The sequence below is a fragment of the Scyliorhinus torazame genome, chromosome 1 (genome assembly GCF_047496885.1).
Source record: "Scyliorhinus torazame isolate Kashiwa2021f chromosome 1, sScyTor2.1, whole genome shotgun sequence".
Lineage (NCBI taxonomy): Eukaryota > Metazoa > Chordata > Chondrichthyes > Carcharhiniformes > Scyliorhinidae > Scyliorhinus > Scyliorhinus torazame.
The window spans coordinates 281,067,177-281,087,175 of record NC_092707.1 but is presented as its reverse complement, the minus strand read 5'-3'; the positions used below and the strand labels follow the sequence as shown (position 1 = coordinate 281,087,175).

At 48.5% G+C, this 19,999-nt stretch overlaps 1 protein-coding gene across 1 annotated transcript in view; it reads right to left on the bottom strand.

The window, feature by feature from the left end:
• Window positions 1-19,999, bottom strand: part of LOC140421795 (neuroendocrine convertase 2) — a 151,174-nt gene that overhangs the window by 89,501 nt on the left and 41,674 nt on the right. Inside the window, exons 2-3 of the mRNA XM_072506690.1 lie at window positions 9,188-9,292; window positions 3,128-3,241 (exon numbers count right to left, since the gene is read on the bottom strand). Coding sequence (XP_072362791.1) covers window positions 3,128-3,241; window positions 9,188-9,292 — 219 coding nt within the window. The remainder of the gene's footprint in view (window positions 1-3,127; window positions 3,242-9,187; window positions 9,293-19,999) is intronic.

Below are 19,999 nucleotides of genomic sequence, written 5' to 3'. Positions count from 1 at the left end.
TAAAGTAGTTATCAGGGAGCTGGCAAGAAATCAAAAAATCCAAAGAGTAAGGGTGTATTAGCACAGACTATTTTTTCTTTTGTAATTTGTTTAGTTTTAGTCCATTGACTCTGTCACAACGCCCCCCCCCCCCCACCCCCCGCCCCCGCACATACACACATACACCTTGTGTTCCCTCAGATAAAAAGGACACTTGAGAGCTAGCAAGTCTCTGCCAATTCCTCTCTTTCATAAGCGGTAAATTTAGCTGATATGTAATAACTGGTCTCCGTTCCTGGAGTAAGTCACCACTTTCCACTTGGTAGATTGAGATTGTGAGAGGGATAATCATGGACAAGGGCCTGCACTGTAAAGGGTGTGATTTTTGGGGCCATTCGGTATGCGGGTAAATCCCGTTATGGCCGTTAAATCTCACAAGAGGGCCTTAATCGGAATGGCTCTGGAAAGATTGTGGTTTGAGAGCCCCCCCACCCCCGCCAGTGTGATCAGGTTCATGCCCAGGGATTTCCATTAATTTAAATATAGTTAAACAACTTTACACTGTACCTTCCAATGCCGGGTGATGCTCCCCTCCGAGAAGTGTGATGTCTCACCAGCACGATACACTATTGGTTTTCGAAAGTTTAACTGTACTGAGAGGAGACACTAAAAGGGGGCGCTGAGAGGAGGCATTGAGAGAGGGATCTTCCCCTCATGTATGGTGGCGAGAGAAGGGTGCGCACCAGAGAACATGGGGGGGGCAAGAGGGAGGAGAGTGCCCCCTGGTAGTTCTATAGTTGAGGGAGGGGGGTTCGTCCCGAAGCGGGGGATCCTCCATGGCTGGGCGGGGAAGGGATTGGGAGGGAGCTCAGTATTCTCGCTGATCGTGGCACCCTGATCTCTGCATAGTCGGGCTTGTCGCCTCTATGAGGCCACGCCTCATCAGCGTAATGGCGCTAAACACGCCCATTGATTCTTTTCTGGCAAAATGTCAGGAGATCTGGACAAAAAATCTGGCTGCATTTCTGAAGAGAAACATGCTGGTTTTCAGTCGGAACCTGATACTTTGCCATTTGTTTGGAAAATTACACCCGTGGATGCCCAGCCATCACGTTACTGAATGACGGAGCAGACTCAAGAGGCTGAAGGGCCTACTTCCGCTCCAATTTCTTGTGTTCATTTAACTCCATGGCATCCATCAAAATCCTCAAACTCCCTTTGCATTGTGGGTGCACCTTTAGCACACGGGCTGAAGAAGGCAGCTCATCACTGCCTTCTCAAGGGCAACTGGGAATGGGCAAATTTTAGCAACCCCAACATACCAAAAGTTAATATATTAAAAAATATACGCAGACACTGATTGTGTTCAATGTCAAAAGATAGCCAGTTGAATTATCCATTGCATCAGTGAATTCCATAACATAGTTGGCAACGGGTTAACCCAGGCAGGTAATGGAACAGTCTTAATATTAGAGCTGTTGACATTCTGATTATCTGGCTAATTTACAAACCGAAAAAAAGTGAAATCAGTCTCACCAAGTATGTAAAAGAGGTACTTCACTGTAAAATAATATTACACCGAAAACCTAGACAATACTTTAATTTCTCCAGTTAAAACCTTCACAAAATTGACGAATCACCAGGACGTTTTCAAATTTGCACATAAAAGCGCTCTAAAACCAATTCACTGTGGGGAACAATTTGAGGCATTTTGACCAGTGTTATTTTCATTGATTCAATGAGGAGGAAAATTCCTGGAAGTTATTGGCCAAGACTTTTCTGCTGGAGCTATGCCAGAACAGCTTCAGTAGGTCATACTGGAATCTTACTCTCCAGCCACTCTTCTATATCTCTGGCTTTCCTCACCATTCCCAAAATTCCCCACAGGAAGTGACAACCGCAAAGTAAACAGTCAATTGAAAGTTCCTAAACCGAGATTAATGGATCTTTGTCAGGTAAGGGCAATAGAGGTTATGGAACCCAGGTGGGCAGATGGATGTAAGATGCAGATCAACAATGATCTGATTGTGTGGTGGGACAGACTTGGGAGGATGAATGGCCTTCGCCTACATTCTATATGAGTAGGAATAACCAAGCTTCATGCAATTGGTCACATATAGTGTAGTTAATGTCCCAAATTGTGATATTAATTAACCCCATGTCCTGACAATGCCTCAACAGAAGAACACCAAATTGAATGCTCGGCCACCTGAGAGATGCACACGCTTGATTAGAAATCTGTTAGCAGCAGCAACAAGGTAAGGTAAATGCATTTTAGATTTGCACCTCTGGTACTGCTAATATTACCAGACTAACAATCCAGACACTTGAGTTCAAATCCCACCATGGCGACAGACGAATTTAGATTGAATCAATAAATTGGCAATGAAAAGTTAGCATGAGTAATGGTGAGCACACAAATGCCAGTTGTGCTAAAAATCCATCTGGTTCCCTAATGTCCGCTAGGGAAGGAAATCTGCCCATTCTGGCCCACAACAATGTGGTTGACTCTTAACTGCCCTCTAAAATTGATGAGCATGAAGTGCAATTTGGAAAGGGTAATAAATGTTCGCTCTCAAAACCCAGGAAAGAATTAAAATATACATTAAAAAATAGAAGCAGGAGGAGTCCATTCGAGTCTGCTCCGCCCTCCATTATGACCGTGGTTGATCATCAAGTTCAAATCTAATTCTATTAATATGTAAATCTAATTTTAAATTGTGATAACAAAAATGCACATGATATAATTGGGAATTTTGAAAACAGCCTATGATGCAGGGTGATGATGTCTCATGTTGAAGGTTAGAAATATTTCTACATTTTTGCTTTTAATTTCTGCCACCTAGAAGGGGCAGGTCAGTCACCATCACCAAGACAGTTACCAGCCTGGTTTGGGCATCTATCACTGTCCCTTCATTGTCACTGGGTTAATATACTGGAACTCCCTACCTGGGGGCATCGATGGCACTTGGATTTCAGTGGTTCAAGGAGGTGGCCCTCCACCACCCTTCCCAGAACTTCAAGAGATGGGCAATAAATGGCATTTGTGCCCACATCCCAAGGAGAATAAAATTCAATAAAAGATAATAGACACAGGTAAACATTAAGCACAAGTAAAGGAGATGTAGGTAAGTCAGATGTTGCTTACAAGATACCATTGTTTAGTAAACAAAGGATCATTCATCATGATACCAATTTCACTAATGCTTCGATATCCTCGCTTCTTTCTGCCAAATGCTTCTTGCTGCAGGGCATGTTTTACCTGTAAGAAAAACATTCTGCATGAGCAAATACATTAATATTAGATTGGGCATAAGGATCCCGAAGACTTCAATTAAAATTTTCAAACTGATTACATTAATTGCGATATCATCTTCTCTACATTAGGAACACAATTTCAATGGGATTCAGAGAAAAGTGTTTCACTGACACTATTTTCCCAATCTACTTTTAAACAAACACTCTAAGATCAGGTCCTGCAGCGATCTTGCTTTTCAGCAATCATCCCACAAAGGTGCAAAGAAGGATGAACAGAAAAGCAGTCTCTGGTCCATTTATCTGTCCCACACAATTGTGATGCCTTATGTACCTTTTACATGCCCCCCCCCCCCAAATAAATAAAAACCGAGGACATTTAGGGAAGAGATGAAGATGGGCAATTCAGCCATTCCTGTGATAGGGAAGAGACCACCTTATGCAGTGGGAATCACCAGGAGTTCCAGATTCAGGAGAACAAAAAGCCGGCGCCTCACTTCCAGCACCTTATAACAGAGATGCTGCCCTCTGAACAACAAGGCCTTCCGTGTGGCGAAATATCCCAAGGTGCTTCACAGGAGGGTTATCAAGCTAAATTTGACACAGAGTCTCTTCAGGTGATACTAGGAACAGAAGGCCAGAGGTTTGGTTAATGAAGTGGGTTTCAAAGAGAATATTCAAAGAGGAGAGATGATTAGGGAGAGATTTCCAGAACATAGGGCCTCAGCAGCGGAAGTTGCAGCCAATGCTGCAGCAATTAATATCAGTGACCATACAAATGACCAGAACGTGAGGAGCGCAGTTGTCTTGGAGGGCTACAGGGACACAGGAAAATTCCCTTTTTGGTAAGGAAATTATATGATGATGGCTGTCAAGAGAGCCAGGTAAACTCCTTCAAAGAATTTTGCAGTTGTTGCTTATCATTTGCTTTCAAACAAGGAAAACAATGATTCCACAGCCTCCCTCAATTAGTGAGAAAAGACAAACAACATTCGAACACGAATATTGATACTATCGTATCAGACTGAAAGCCAGAGGTCAAAGAGAAAGACTGTTCTGAACAATATCAGCCTGTCACTTTAAAACAAATCGCTCTCCAGTGACAACTCTGGAAGTAATGAGGCCAACTTTGATATTGAAAAAAGACCGACATTTATGTTGCACCTTCTGCACCCTCAGAACATCCCAAAGTGTTTTAAAGCAATTGAATTTATTTTGAAGTGTGCTCACTGTTGGAATGCAGGAAAATATTATGGGGCCAGCCTGCCTGTGAATTCAACCGTATTGTTACCGACCATTGGTGTGTAGAGGTATCTGATCATTATTTTCATGTGGTTCTTGTTGCTGTGACCTCTTCAGGTGTGTTTAAGTGTTACCACAGGAAAACCACAGAGGAAATTTGGCGACAATGCTATTCAGGCACAGGAGGGCAAGGGCTAAAGAAAAATTAGCTCCCCCAATTGCCTGGTGCACAGGCTCCCAATTATCAAACGCTGTTCCATCACTATAACCTGGAGAATCCTCCCAAACAGTTTAGAAAAGACAAGGCCATCAGTTTTGTTCTTGTTACTCTCCCAGCCAGCTAATATTGCACCATTAACTCTGCTTTCTAGATGCATGGATATAAATGTTTGTGTCTGAATCATGATCAGAAAAGCATTTTCCTTCTTTCTAATCAGCACTCAGTCAGGTTTACCCTCCAGTGCAAAATACCACAATTCAATATTCATCAGAGAAAATAGATGGGCGGGATTCTTCATTTGGGTGGAGAATAGTTCCAAAATCGCGGTGGGTGCTAATTTGGCACCAAATCGCAACTCTCCGGCACCTCTACAACGGCATCAATGTATACCAGAACACACATACAGTGGACACCGTTTGCATATAACTAGCAGGCCCGACCTGGTATTCTACAGGGCTTCTGCGATGCTCCATCTCCGATGGGCCGAGTTGCCAACGGCGCGGTATACTTGTCCTTTTAAAAATTGTGAAACCGGCACGGTGATTGCAGAGGGGGAGAGGGGGCACAGAAAGTGTCCAACATCGCCATAGTTTGGTGACAGCTGTGCCGCTGGTCGGGGGGCTTCTGCCAGGGCCGGGGTGGGTAGCGGGGGGTAGCAGGAGGTGGGCTGTGCGGTCGGGGTGGACGGGCACGGAACACCATTGTTGCAGCCATCAAGGCAGCTGTGCAGCTGCGCATACCACTGACAGCCCACTGTAAACTTAGGGCCACGGGTCGGATAGGTGGCACCCCCTGGGTGCCCTCTGGCCCCAGCTGACCCATCAGCTGTATGGGCGCACTCCAGCACAACGAGTGGCATCTTCTTGGCTGGGACTCCATGAAGTCTCATAGCTTCTAGTTAAACATGGGCAAGGAAACCTCCTGCTGTTTACCATGTACCGGCCACCATCAGCTGATGAATCAGTACTCCTCCATGTTGAACACCACTTGGAGCAAGCACTGAGGGTGACAAGGGTGCAGAATATGCTCTGGGTTGAGACTTCAATGTCCATGCTTGATAGCACTGTTGCTGACTCCTTCCATCACTTTGCTGATGATGGAGAGTAGACTGATAGGGTGGTAATTGGCTGGGTTGGATTTATCCTGTTTCTTGTGTACAGGACGCACCTGGGAAACTTTCCACATTGCCGGGTGGATGCCAGTGGTGTAGCACTTCCCAAACAGCTTAGCTACGGGTATGGCAAGTTCTGGAGCACAAGTCTTCAGTACTATTGCCGGGATATTGTCAGGACCCATAGCCTTTGCAGTATCCAGTGCTTTCAGCCATTTCTGGATATCATGTGGAGTGAATCATATTGGCTGAAGACCGACAGTCCCATTGATTGTGGAGATGCAGTCGCAGAGCCAGGGACTACATGAGGGGTTGTCGGTGAGCGTCCAGCACTTGCAGGCGCAGGTGGAGGAGTCCAACCGCGTGCACGAGTAGGAGGTGGTGCCAACCTTGCATGCCACCCTTGCTTGCACAGAATGCCCCAGACCTTGGACATGCTGATCCATAGCCAAAACCGTTGCTCCAAATGCCTGTGACACTTCTTCACATAAAGGATGGTAGAAGTATGGAATTCTCTCTCACATATTGCTATGATTTCCAGCCCCCTCATGGTGAGACCCAACGTGGGAGATTTGGTGGTCCAGCCAAAAGTCCATTGACTTTCAGCAGGACCTGGCGATTCCAGCAGTGGGCGGGGATTGAAAATCCCGCTCTTTAATTCTGAGATCAATAGGTTTTTACTAGCCCAAAATATGGAGACAAGACAGATGGATGGAGTTATGATACAAGTCAGCCATGAACCCATTGAATAAAGGGACTGAATGGCCTCCTATTGTTCCTTGGTTCCTAGGGTCAATCTGTCAGATTGGTAAGGAAGCCTGGCCTAGTGAAAGGAGATTCAATCACCTCAAGTCCAGAGCTGGTCAGGAGCACTGAATGTAAATGTCGCCACAGTCCCATAGGCTGGTCTCCTTTTTGAGGGGGTGAACTAACTGGTGGTGATTTAACTAGAGGTCACTAACACCTCAGGCGAGGGCAAGGATGAGAATTCAGGCCTTCATGAATAACCTCAGCCAGTACGGGAATTGAACCCGTGCTGTTGACATCGCTCCGCATCACAAATCAGCCAGCCAGCCAACTGAGCAAACTGACCCACATTCAGAAACTATAGTATAACCAGAAAAAGTTAGAGGTCCCCACTGATAGGGCTAGTGTAGCACGTTCTTAAAACTTGCTTTTCCTGTTTTTGAGGAAGTAAGTGAATTAAGGTGTAATCTGAGCCAAATTGAGCTCTGTGCCGGGCCGATCGTGAGTCACCCGACTCTCTCCGCCCAGCACAATCTGGATGCCACTCTCCTTAACGGGCCATGTAAATATCCAGACGCCAGATTCACCCGGCGCCCGGGACTCACCGGCCGTGCCTGGGAGACCTCACTAGGGTGTTGTTTAGTACTGGTCCACACAAGCGTGGACCAGGAGTAACGGTACCCTGGGGGGAGGTCTCCCAGGCCTTTGGAGACATCAAGGTGGTCAAGGTCAGGACAAGGTGGCACTCTGGCAATCCCCCAGGCACCTAGACATCTTGGCACTGCCAGTTTGGCACCATGGCAGTGCCGGGTGGCACTGTCAGGATACAAGGCTGGCAGTGCCTGGGTGCCAAGGTGCCAGGTTGGCATTACCGGGGGTCAGGCCTGGGGGGATGCCAAGTAGAGGGAGGGTGTTTTCCCGGGGGTCTCCTCAGTGTTGGAGGTTGAGAGGGGACCAAAAAAGAGGGATGGCCTGAAAGAGGGGTGTCATGTTCTGTAGACTGGCTGAAGTGAATGATGAACTACAGAACATTTTGTTTAAATAACTTATTGTAGAACAACTGCGTGATAAGGTAACTAGGGTAAAGAAAATAATAAATTACTAACACTAATTAACTATTGTGGAACTACTGCAAAATACATCTGTCCTCCAGCATGACCTACTCCCAACTCCTAGACCACAGGGCCATGTGATGAGTTTACTCTGCCAGTGGTTGTCGGAGGTCCTGCTTGACATTATGTTCAAATTTGCCTTATGTTTATCATCACGGGGGGGCGGGGAAGATCGGGGCTGTTGGACAAAATGGCATCTCAATCTGCGAAATCCCTCTAAGTGCGGCCTCAGTGGAAAGAATATCCCTGAGACCAAAAAGAATGGCAAAGTGCCATTGGATAGCAGGATGTTTCTCTGCGCTGCAGCCTCCGAGAAACACCCGATAAATATGCTGTTCAGCAGACTTTAACTTCAGTCCGCTGAGTCTCGCCCATCATCTATTTAATGACCTTATGATTTTTATTCCAGGTTTGCTCCTAGCTGTGTGCTGGAAATCAATTCCACGAAATTCCAGATCATTCCTGGGAGGTTGGCAACTTCAACAAGGGCACAGGCCTAGATCATAAAGACGGCAAAATTGTCAATAAGTAGTATATTTTCAAGTTGGGAATTTTACAGAAATTTACACTGTCATCATCATTTGCGTACGCATGTTTGATATTTATCATAATAGCTGGCATTTAATAGGAACGAGAGGAGACCATTCAGCCTCTCTTCCACCATTCAATTAGATTAGGTTCATCTGTAGCTCAACTCCATTTCACCAGAATTGGAAAGAGCAAAGGTTGAGCTAAAAAAAGAAGTATCTGTGTCCTCTTTTAATGTATGTAAGATTTTTATGTCCTTTAATTATTACAAATATTCTAGGTCTCTATTCCTATATTTTGTATTGTGATATTTGAAAACATCTGTCACCCATCCTGCAAAAGGCAGAAGTGAATATGATTTAATATATTGTGTCCAATGTCCTTTATTATTTTAGTTTGCGAATATAATTGAATAGGATGCCTCAATATGAACAGTCACGTGACAATTTTGATGGCAGTTTTCTAATTATTGGTCCCATGAATTCAGTCACTTTTTACTTAATATTCATTTGTTGCTGTTTCTTCACAGTGCATACTCCAATCAGCATCTACTCTTTATACAAGCAATTAAGTTTAACCCCAAGATATGATACAGTTTTTAGAAAGGGAAATATTAAACCTTCTCAACATGCAAATCACATTCTCAATGGCCTTTGCTGACAAGTTGATATCTATGCCACAGTGAAACTGCACAGGCATAACACGATGTCATTCCCTGAGCTCCACATCGCCTGTTGTAATGATATGACCCAGTTCAGCAATAAACCCAGGATAACCGTATCTGATGTAAATTACATTTGATAAAATTTGAATAAAATTAGAGAATAGTATTACACGTTGAACTATTGAGCCATTTCAGATGTTGTATTTCTCCTTTCTGAATTTCCTCGCCACAAATAGCAGAGTTGTTTTTGTTTCCCGCTGATTAGCTGACCACATTATGAATTGTTGCCCAGGTAACGGTTGCTGAAGGGTGGAGAAACATTAGCTTACCCTCGGGTCCTTTACCAGATAAAGCTTATGACGAATGCTGCGTCTTCTTCTGGCCTTTGGAATACCACTATGAGTGAAGTGATAGAGTCCTTCTGCAAATGGGAGCTGTGGTAAAATAGAAAGTATATAAGGACATCTTGTTAGTAATCGAGGGACTAACCTGAGTAAGTTTATGTGTCACCTTAAGTCAAGAATTAATGTCCTGACACTTTTAACTTTCACTTTCATGAGAGGACAATCTCATTCGAATTTATTGAGTGGAAAATGAATGGCAGTGGGCACAATTGGGATTTTACACCCCATCCAATTTTGCTATCCATTAAAGTCAATGAGTAATATCAGGCGGGGAGTGAAACCAGCCTTCTACCTCATCACATGGGGTCCCCACCCAGCAATTCCATTTAATATTGCAGAAAAATGTTCTATTATACTGATAGGAACATATGAACAAGGAACAGAAGTAGGCCATTCAGCACCTTGACCCTGCTCCGTCATTTAATACGATCACGGCAGATCTGATAGTAACCTCAAATCTGCATCTCCCTTCCCCTCGATAACCTATCAGCCCTTTCTCAAAAATAATCAACCAGCTCTGCCTTAAAAATATTCAAAGACTCTGCTTCCACTGCTTTTTCAGGAAGACCGTTCCAAACACTCATGACTCTCTGAGTGGAAAGTATTTGCTTTTTCCTCCTCTTTAAATGGATTACCCCTTATTTTTAAACAGTGAACCCTAGTTCTAGATTCTCCCACAAGAGGAAACATCCTCTACACACCCATCCTGTCAATACCCCGCAGGATCTCATATGTTTCAATCAAGTATAATCTGTGGATGAAGTATCTCCAAATAACTTACTATGTTACAGCATATCTTAGTTTACCAACAGTCATGTGATTGATAAAGTTGTACTTTCTTGAGTTCATTTTGTCTCACAGAGAGATCGAGAAGATTTGGCCTATATTACCTGGGGTTTAAAAGAATGAGAGGTGGTCTCATTGAAGTTGTGATGAATGTAGGAATTACAAATATATTATGTTATAGGTATTTGGTGCAATAAGAGTTAAAAGCCTGGGTTAGTGTGTGTATGACTACTGCTGTGGTGTTTTAATGAAATCCTAGTTTAAAAGGCAACTAGGGTTTGGAGCCAGGGGTGCAATTAAAGCACTGTAAAAAGCTTGGGCTAATGGAATGTTGTTTGGATTAAGGGGATTGAAGGTTATTGTGTTTAGTCCTGGCTAAACAAGTCAAGGGACATAAGAATGCCTTGTGCTTTGAGTATAGATGATGTAGTTAATGAGAGGAGCCAGGTCTGTCTGAAAGGTCAGTTGGTTCTAGAACTCTCTTCTGAACAGAGGTGTTTCAGTTTGGTCCTGAAAGGTTTTCTCTCCAAAGATTCTGCACAAAGTAAAGCAAGTAGAAACCTGATTGTTAACTTTATTCAGGAGTGGTATTTAAAATATATTGGTTTGCTTAATTGGAATATAGTGGCAGGTTTAGGAAGTAAGTTATGGATTTCTCTTTTACTTAAGAACTGTTGTAACCATTAACTGTTAAACAATTTCTTTGTTGCTAATGTAGTTAATTTTGTGTTCAAATTAAAGTTTGTTTTAACATAAAAGAGACCTATGGATCAGTGTTTTCACTCCTGTGGTGCAGTAACATTTCTTCACAGTTTTACAAATTGAATATAGTTGGGTTCTCATCCGGGATCCCAACAATTTGAATATGAACAGTTATGAGGGCAGAAGTCAGAGCTGGCTGAAGTGAATTGGCAAATTAGGTTAAGGGATAGGTCTAAAGAAGGTCACATGGCGCAGTGGGTAGCATCCCTGCCTTTGGGCCAGACGTTCGAGCCCCACACCATGACTTGACGGCCAAGGAAGGTGCATTCATAATGTGGCCAAATGGGGTCAGTATAAACCTGCAAATTCCTCTCAAAATGCCAATGGCTGCAGGGGGATATATTTAGATACATGCAAGTTCGGGACTTTGCCAGAAAGGAGATACAGAGCTTCCCAGTAGAGCTGGCTTCCACATTGCTGGAGGAGGTGCTGACGACAAGGAGACTGGAGAAGGGGGGTAGTATCGGCGGTTTACGGGGCTATTTTGGAAGAGGAGAAGGCGCCACTGAAAAGGATCAAGGCAAAGTGGGAGGAAGAGTTGGGAGAGGGTATGGAGGAGGGGTTCTGGTATGAGGTTGGGGCGTGTGCGAGGTTGGGGCTGATACAGCTGAAGGTGGTGTATAAAGCACACCTTACAAGGGGAGGATGAGCCGGCTCTTTGAGGGGGGAGAAGATGTGTATGAATGTTGCAGACGTGCCTGCAAACCACGTTCATATGTATTGGTCCTGTCCAAAGCTGGAGGATTACTGAAAAGAGGTTTTTAGAGTAATCTCTAAAGTGGTGCGCGTGAAACTAGACCCGGGCCATTGGGAGGCCATATTCGAGGTGTCGGACCAGCTGGGATTGAAAACGGGTGCGGAGGCAGATGTTGTAGCCTTCGCCTTGTTCATCGCCCGAAGGCGGATCCTGTTAGGGTGGAGATCAATCACTGTGCCCTGGCGTGGCGGGGACCTGCTGGAATTCTTAACGCTTGGAAAGGTCAAATTTGAACTGAGGGGAAGGATGGAGGGGTTCTACAATTCAGGGGCGGTATTCATTATGCACTTACGAGAATTGGATTATATCGTACATTAGGGGGGGGGCTGCTGAGAGGGTTGGGGGAAGGGGGGACTGTATGTGTTAATGGTGACTGTGGGTGATTCCTGATTCCTTTTTGTTGTCTATTTATATTGACATGCGGGCTAATGTTTGAGAGTTTGGTGGGAGGATGGAAGTGTTGTTATTGATATGGGGATTGACATGCCATTCATTACTGATTGTTGTTTATTGTTGGGTGTAGATTTGGGAGAAAATGTGAAAAAGGAGAATAAAATTTTTTTTTTCAAAACATGCCAGCCACATTTGACGCGGAGTGGTGCCCCTCAAGTTGTAAGCAGGAAAAACCTTGCTCTGGGCACAGATGAAAATCTGCCTTGTGCAATAGAGATGCAGTGGCAAACATTTAAGGGGATTTTTCAGAATGATACATTCTACCGAGTAAGATAATGTCCGAGGGATGGGCTGATCATCCATAGTTAAACAGAAAAGTTAAAAATAGTATTAAAATTAAAGAAAAAGCATGTAATTGTGCAAAGATAGGTGGAAGCTCAGAAGATTGAATACAATATTAAGTACAGCAAAAGATGACTAAAAGATTAATAAGGAGGGAAACATTACAATATGAGAGAAAGCTGTCCAGAAATATAAATAAAAACAGATAATAAGAGTTTCTATAAATATTTCAAAAACAATCAAGTTAACAAAGTCAGCATTGGTCCTATAGAAATTTGAAAATGAAAAGCAAGGAAATAGCAGATGAATACATAGTTTCATAGAATTTACAGTGCTGAAGGAGGCCATTCGGCTCATCGAGTCTGCACCGGCCCTTGGAAAGAGCACCCTACCCAAGCCCACACTTCCACCCTATCCCTGTAACCCAGTAACCCCACTTAAACTTTTTGGACACTAAGGGCAATTTAGGATGGCCAATCCACCTAACCCGCACATCTTTGGACTGTGGGAGGAAACCAGAGCACCCGGAGGAAACTCACGCACACACGGGGAGAATGTGCAGACTCCGCACAGACAGTGACCCAAGCCGGGAATCAAACCTGGGACCCTGGAGCATGAAGCAACAGTGCTAACCACTATGCTACCGTGCTGCCCAAATTGACGGGGTTTTTTTGCATTCATTACAAGAGGATACAGGTAGTATCCCAGAAACAGCTCTAAAGCAGAGAATGGAAGAGACAGGAATTCAGGAAAATTTCAATCACCAGAGAAGTGGTACTGAATAAATTGTTGTTGGAGGTGTGGGTTGTCAAGAGGCTGGGTCCTGATGGACTTCATCCTGGGGTCTTAAAAGCAGTGGCTAGTGAGATTGTTGATGCATTGGTTTTAATTTTCCAAAACTATTGATTTGGAGAAGGTCCCATTAGATTGGAAGATATCAAATGTCATTCTATTATTCATAAAGAGATGGAGACAGAAAGCAAGAAACTACAGGCCAATTGACTTAACATCTGTCATAGGAATGTTCGCAGCTATTATTGAAGAAGCTATAGCAGGGCACTTAGTTCAAGATAATCAGGCAGAGTGAACATGGTTTTCTGAAAGGGAAATCATGTTTAACCAACTTATTGGAGTTCTTTGAGGAAGTGACATGTGTTGTGGATAAACGGGAACCAGTAGATATACGGTATTTAGATCTTCAGAGGGTATTTGATAAAGTGCCATATCAAAAGGTTATTGCAGAAAATAATAGCTCATGTTATGGGAGGTAACAAATTGGCATGGAGGGAGGATTGGCTGGCTAATAGGGAGCAGAGAGTAGGTATAAATGGGTATTCTTCAGGTTGGCAAGTTGTAACGAGTGATGTGCCACAGGGATCAGTGCTGGGACCTCGGGTGGGATTCTCCCCTACCCGGCGTGGCGGGGGGTCCCGGCGGTATTGAGTGGCGTGAACCACTCCAGCGTCAGGCCAACCCAAAGGTGCAGATTTCTCCGCACCTTTAGGGGCCAAGCCTTCACCTTGAGGGGCTAGCCCCGCCCCGGAGTGATTGGTGCGCCGCCAGCCGGCGGGAAAGGCCTTTGGCGCCATGCCAGTCGGGGCCGAAAGGTCTTTGCCAGCCGGCGGAAGTCGGTGCATGCGCAGGATCGTCAGCGGCTGTTGACGTCATCCCCGCTCATGTGCAGGGGGGTTGTCCCTTCCGCATCGGCCATGGTGAAAACTGTGGCCGAGGCGGAGGGCAAAGAGTGCCCCCACGGCACAGGCCCGCCCGCGGATCGGTGAGCCCCGATCGCGGGCCAGGTTACCATGGGTGCACCCCCTGGGGCCAGATCGTCCCGTGCCCACCCCCCCCCCCCCCGCCCCAGGACCCCGGAGCCCGCTCCCGCTGCCTTGGCCCACCGGTAAGAAAGGTGGTTTAATCCACGTCGGCGGGACAGGCATTCCAGTAGCGGGACTTCGGCCCATCGCGGGCCGGAGAATCGCCAGGAGGGGTCCCGCCGACCGGCGCGGCGCGATTCCCTCCCACGCCGAATATCCGGTGCCGGAGAATTTGGCAACCGGCGGGGGTGGGATTCACGCCAGACCCCGCCAATTCTCCGACCCGGCAGTGGGTCGGAGAATCCCGCCCCTCAAATTTTACCATTGACATAAATGATTTCATAGAATTTACAGTGCAGAAGGAGGCCATTTGGCCCATCAAGTCTGCACTGGCTCTTGGAAAGAGCACCCCACTTAAGTCGACGCCTCCACCCGACACCCGTAACCCAGCAAACTCACCTAACTTTTTGGGACATTAAGGGAAATTTATCATTGCCAATCCACCTAACCTGCACATCTTTGGACTGTGGGAGGAAACCGGAGCACCCGGGGGAAACCCACGCAAACACGGGGAGAAAGTGCAAATTCCACACAGACAATGACCCAAGCAGGAATCGACCCTGGGACCCTGGAGCTGTGAAGCAACTATGCGAACCACTGTGCTACCGTGTCCCCCTCAGCAACAGTGCCTTCAGTTCCTTCCTCCAGATCATTAATGTATGTTGTGAAAGGTTGTGGTCCCAGCACCGACTCCTGAGGTACACCACTAGTCACCGGCTGCCATCCTGAAAAGGACCCTTTTATCCCCACTCTCTGCCTTCTGCCAGTCAGCCAATCCTCTATCCATGCTAGGATGTTACCCTTAACACCATGGGCTCTTAATTTATTTAACAGTCTCCTATGTGGCACCTTGTCAAAGGCCTTCTGGAAATCAAAATAAATCACGTCCACTGGTTCTCCTTCGTCTAAATTCCTCGTTACTTCCTTAAAGAACTCTAATAGATTTGTCAGACATGACCCACCCTTGACGAAGCCAAGAAGGCATATGGCATGCTTGCCTGCATTGGCCGGGGCATTGAGTATAAAAATTGGCAAGTCATGTTGCAGCTATATAGAACCTTAGTTAGGCCACACTTGGAGTATAGTGTTCAATTCTGGTCACCACACTACCAGAAGGATGTGGAGGCTTTAGAGAGGGTGCAGAAGAGATTTACCAAATGTTGCCTGGTATGGAGGACATTAGCTATGAGGAGAGGTTGAATAAACTCGGTTTATTCTCACTGGAACAACGGAGGTTGAGGGGTGACCTGATAGCGGTCTACAAAATTATGAGGGGCATAGACAGAGTGGATAGTCAGAGGCTTTTTCCCAGGGTAGAGGGGTCAATTACTATGGGGTATAGGTTTAATGTGCGAGGGACAAGCTTTAGAGGAGATGTACGAGGCAAGTTTTTTACACAGAGGGTAGTGGGTGCCTGGAACTCGCTGCCGGAGGAGGTAGTGGCAGCAGGGACGATAGTGACATTTAAGAGGCATCTTGACAAATACATGAATAGGATGGGAATAGAGGGATACAGACCCCGGAAGTGTAGAATATTTTAGTTTAGACGGACAGCATGGTCGGCAAAGGCTTGGAGGGTCAAAAGGCCTGTTCCTGTGCTGTACCTTTCTTTGTTCTTTGTTCTTTGTCCTTTTAAGCTGTGCTGACTCAGTCCTATTTTACCATGCACTTCCAAGTACTCATCTATAATAATGGACTCTAAACTCGTACCAATGACCAAAGTCAGGCTAACCTATAATTTCCCGTCTTCGGCCTCCCTCCCTTCTTAAACAGCAGTGTTACATTAGCCATTTTCCAGTCCTCTGGGACCCTCCCTGTCTCCAGTGATTCCTGAAAGATCACCACCAATGCCTCCACAATCTCCTCAGCTATCTCTTTGAGGACCCTGGGATGTAGTCCATCCGGTCCAGGTGACTGATCAACTTTCAGACCTTTCAGTTTCCCCAGGACCTTCTCCTTAGTGATGGTCACTGCACTCACCTCTGCCCCTGGTTCTCCTGGAGCTCTAGCATCCTCCTGGTATCTTCCACCGTGAAGACTGATGCAAAGTAACTATTCAGTTCGTCTGCCATTTCTTTGTTTCCTCTTATTACTTCTCCAGCCACATTTTCCAGTGGTCCAATGTCTAATTTTATGTCTCTCTTACCTTTTAAATATTGAAAAAAAACTCTTCCCATCTTCCTTTATATTGTTAGCTAGTTTGCACTCATACTTCATCTTCTCCCCCCTTATTGCGTTTTTAGTTGTCCTCTGCTCACTTTTAAAGGCTTCCCAATCCTCTGGCCTCCTACTAATCCTTGCCACTTTGTATGCTTTTTCTTTAGCTATTATGCTGTCCTTGACTTCCCTTGTCAGCCATGGATGCCTTGTCCTCCCCTGAGCATGTTTCCTCCTCCTTGGGATGAATTTCTGTTGTGCCTCCTGAATAACCCCCAAAATCTCCTGCCATTGCTGTTCCACTGTCTTCCCTGCTAGGCTCCTTCTCCAATCAATTCTGGCCAGCTCCTCCCTCATGTCTTTGTAGTTACCCTTATTTAATTGTAAGACCGTTACGTCTGATTGCAGCTACTCCCTCTCAAACTGCTGGGTAAATTCTATCATATTGTGGTCACTAAGGGTTCCTTCACCTTAAGTTCCCTAATCAAGTCTGCCTCATTACCCATCACTAAATCCAGAATTGCTTGTTCCCTAGTAAGCTCTGTCACAAGCTGCTCCAAAAAACCATCATTAGACATTCCACAAGTTCCTTTTCTTGGGATCCACTACCAACCTGATTTTCCCAGTCCACCTGCACATTGAAGTCCCCCATGATTATTGTATTAGTGCCTTTTTCACATGCCTTTTCTCTCTCCTGATTTATTTTCTGCCCCACATCCTGACTACTGCTAGGGGGCTTGTACAAAACTCCCATTGATTCTTCAACTCTACCCACAGAGTTTCTATGCCTTCTGATCCTACATCGCTCCTTGCTATCGATTTAACTTCATTCCTAACTAACAATGCAGCCCCACCCCCTTTGTCCATCTGCCTGTCCTTTCGATTGGACACATATCCTTGGATATTTAGGCCCCAGCCCTGATCCCCTCGCAGCCACGTCTCTGTGATGCCCACAACATCATACCGGCCAACTTCAATGGGTAAATGACCTTGTTGCGCACATTGAAATTGGCCGGTTACAAAGATTCACGATCCTCCGAGAGAAAAAAATGTCACCTCGGGCGTCATTCTCCGACCCCCCAGCGGGTCGGAGAATGGCCGTTGGCCGCCGTGAATCCCGCCCCCGCCGGTTGCCGAAGTCTCCGAAGGGAGAAAAGTCGGCGGGGCGTTATGGCGTCGCTGACGTCGGAGAATGGCACGGGCGGGCGCAAGGCAGCCGATTTTGGGCCTGCCGATATTCTCCCGTCCAGATGGGCCGAAGTCCCGTCGACGTGATGACCGGTCACGTCGACGTAAATCAAACCTCCTTTTAATCGGCGTCAACCTGTGCTCCAGGTTTACGCCGACCAGCGTGGAGGTGGGTGACGGCCTGGGGGGTGGTTAGAGTGGGCTGGGCTCCGGGGGAGTGCCGGGAGGGGGGGTCCGTGCCGGGGAGGGGGATGGGGGGGGGGGGTACGTGCCGGGGAGGAGGATGAGGGGGTCCGTGCCGGGGAGGGGGATTGGGGGGGGGGTCCGTGCTGGGGAGGAGGATGGGGGGGTCCGTGCTGGGGAGGGTCCGTGCTGGGGAAGAGGATGGGGGGGGGTCCATGCCGGGGAGGGCCGGGGATGGGGATGGGGGGGGGTCCGTGCCAGGGAGGAGGATGGGGGGTCCGTGCCGGGGAGGGCCGGGGAGGGGGATGGGGGGGGTCCGTGCCGGGGAGGGGGATGGGGGGTGTCCGTGCCGGGGAGGAGGATGGGGGGCCCGTGCCGGGGAGGAGGGTGGGGGGGTCCGTGCCGGGAGGGCCGGGCAGGGGGATGGGGGGGGGGTTTGTGCCGGGGAGGAGGACGGGGGGGGGGGTCCCTGCCGGAGAGGGGGATGGGGGGGGTCCGTGCCGGGGAGGAGGATGGGGGTCCATGCCGGGGAGGAGGATGGGGGGCCCGTGCCGGGGAGGAGGATGGGGTCCGTGCCGGGGAGGAGGATGGGAAGGGGTGTCCGTGCCGGGGAGGAGGATGGGGGGGGTCCGTGCCGGGGAGGGCCGGGGAGGGGGATGGGGGGGGTCCGTGCCGGGGAGGAGGATGGGGGGGTCAGTGCCAGGGAGGAGGATGGGGGGGTCCGTGCCGGGGAATGCCGGGGAGTGGGATGGGGGGGTCCGTGCCGGGGAGTGCCGGGGAGTGGGATGGGGGGTCCGTGCCGGGGAGGAGGATGGAGTGGTCCGTGCCGGGGAGGGGGATGGGGAGGGGTCCGTGCCGGGGAGGGCCAGGGAGGGGGATGGGGGGGGCCCGTGCCGGGGAGGAGGATGGGGGGGGGGTCCGTGCCGGGGAGGAGGATGGGGTCCGTGCCGGGGAGGAGGATGGGGGGCCCGTGCCGGGGAGGAGGATGGGGTCCGTGCCGGGGAGGGGGGGGTGCGAGGGCAAGTGAGTTGGTCCACCTGGCCAGGTGCCAGCCTCCAACAGTTGGACCCATGCGGTCCATGCCACCTGACTGGGGGGAGGAGGGGGGTATGGGCAATGATGACATGTCGTCGTTCCCCCCCCTCCAACCAGGCCGTCATGTTTTCCGATCATCCAGCGATGTTGGCCGCCGTGGCGGCAGATGCTAATATCTATGCTGCCCTGGATGAGGAGGAGGAGGAGCGTGCCAGAGAGGCGGCGCAGGCTGCCGCAGAGGGGCAGGCGGCAGCCGCCGAGGCTGGAGGGACACCTGACCGACAGGACGAGGAGGGGGAGGAGGACGTCGCGGCCCCACGGCAACGGGGGCACCCGAGGGCACCCCGTGTGTACCGGCCCCGGCAATCATACCAGGACCTCACAGACCGGGAATGCAGGAGGAGACTCCGGATGAGGCGGGAAACTGTGGCACACATCTGCCACCTGCTGGCACACCTGTCACCGCGTGGCACTGGCGGGGGACACCCTCTCCCCGTGTCCGTCAAGGTTACGGTGGCCCTGAACTTTTATGCAACGGGGTCATTCCAGGCACCGAGTGGGGACCTGTCCGGCATATCGCAGACATCGGTGCACCGGTGCATCCGGGCAGTGACAGGCGCCCTATATGCCATGGCGCACCACTACATCTGCTTCCCTGTGGACCGGGCCAGCCAAGATGCCCGGGCCGTGGGCTTCTCTGCCGTGGCCGGGTTCCCCATGGTCCAGGGAGCGATTGATGGGATGCACGTCGCCGTGCGGCCACCTGCAGATAACAGGGCCGTGTTCACCAATAGGAAGGGGACCTATTCGATCAACATACAGGTGGTCTGCATGATGATCCTGCATGTCTGTGCCCGTTACCCGGGCAGTGTACACGACTCATACGTGTTGTCGCGGTCATCCATCCCCGGCATGTACGAGGGACGCAATCTCTGGCTGAGGGGCTGGTTGCTGGGCGACAGGGGCTACCCATTGCGATCGTGGCTGATGACGCCTATACGGAGGCCACGCAATGAGGCGGAGAAACGCTACAATGATGCCCATGTAGCGACAAGGGGAGTGATAGAGAGGTGCCTTGGCGTGCTGAAGATGCGTTTCAGGTGCCTGGACCTCTCTGGGGGCGCCCTCCAGTATCGGTCAGATAGGGTCGGCCGCATCATTGTGGTGTGCTGCATCCTGCACAACATAGCCCAGCAGAGGGGCGATGTGCCGCAGGCAGAGGAGGGCGGAGTGGAGGAGCAGCAGGAAGAGGTGCAG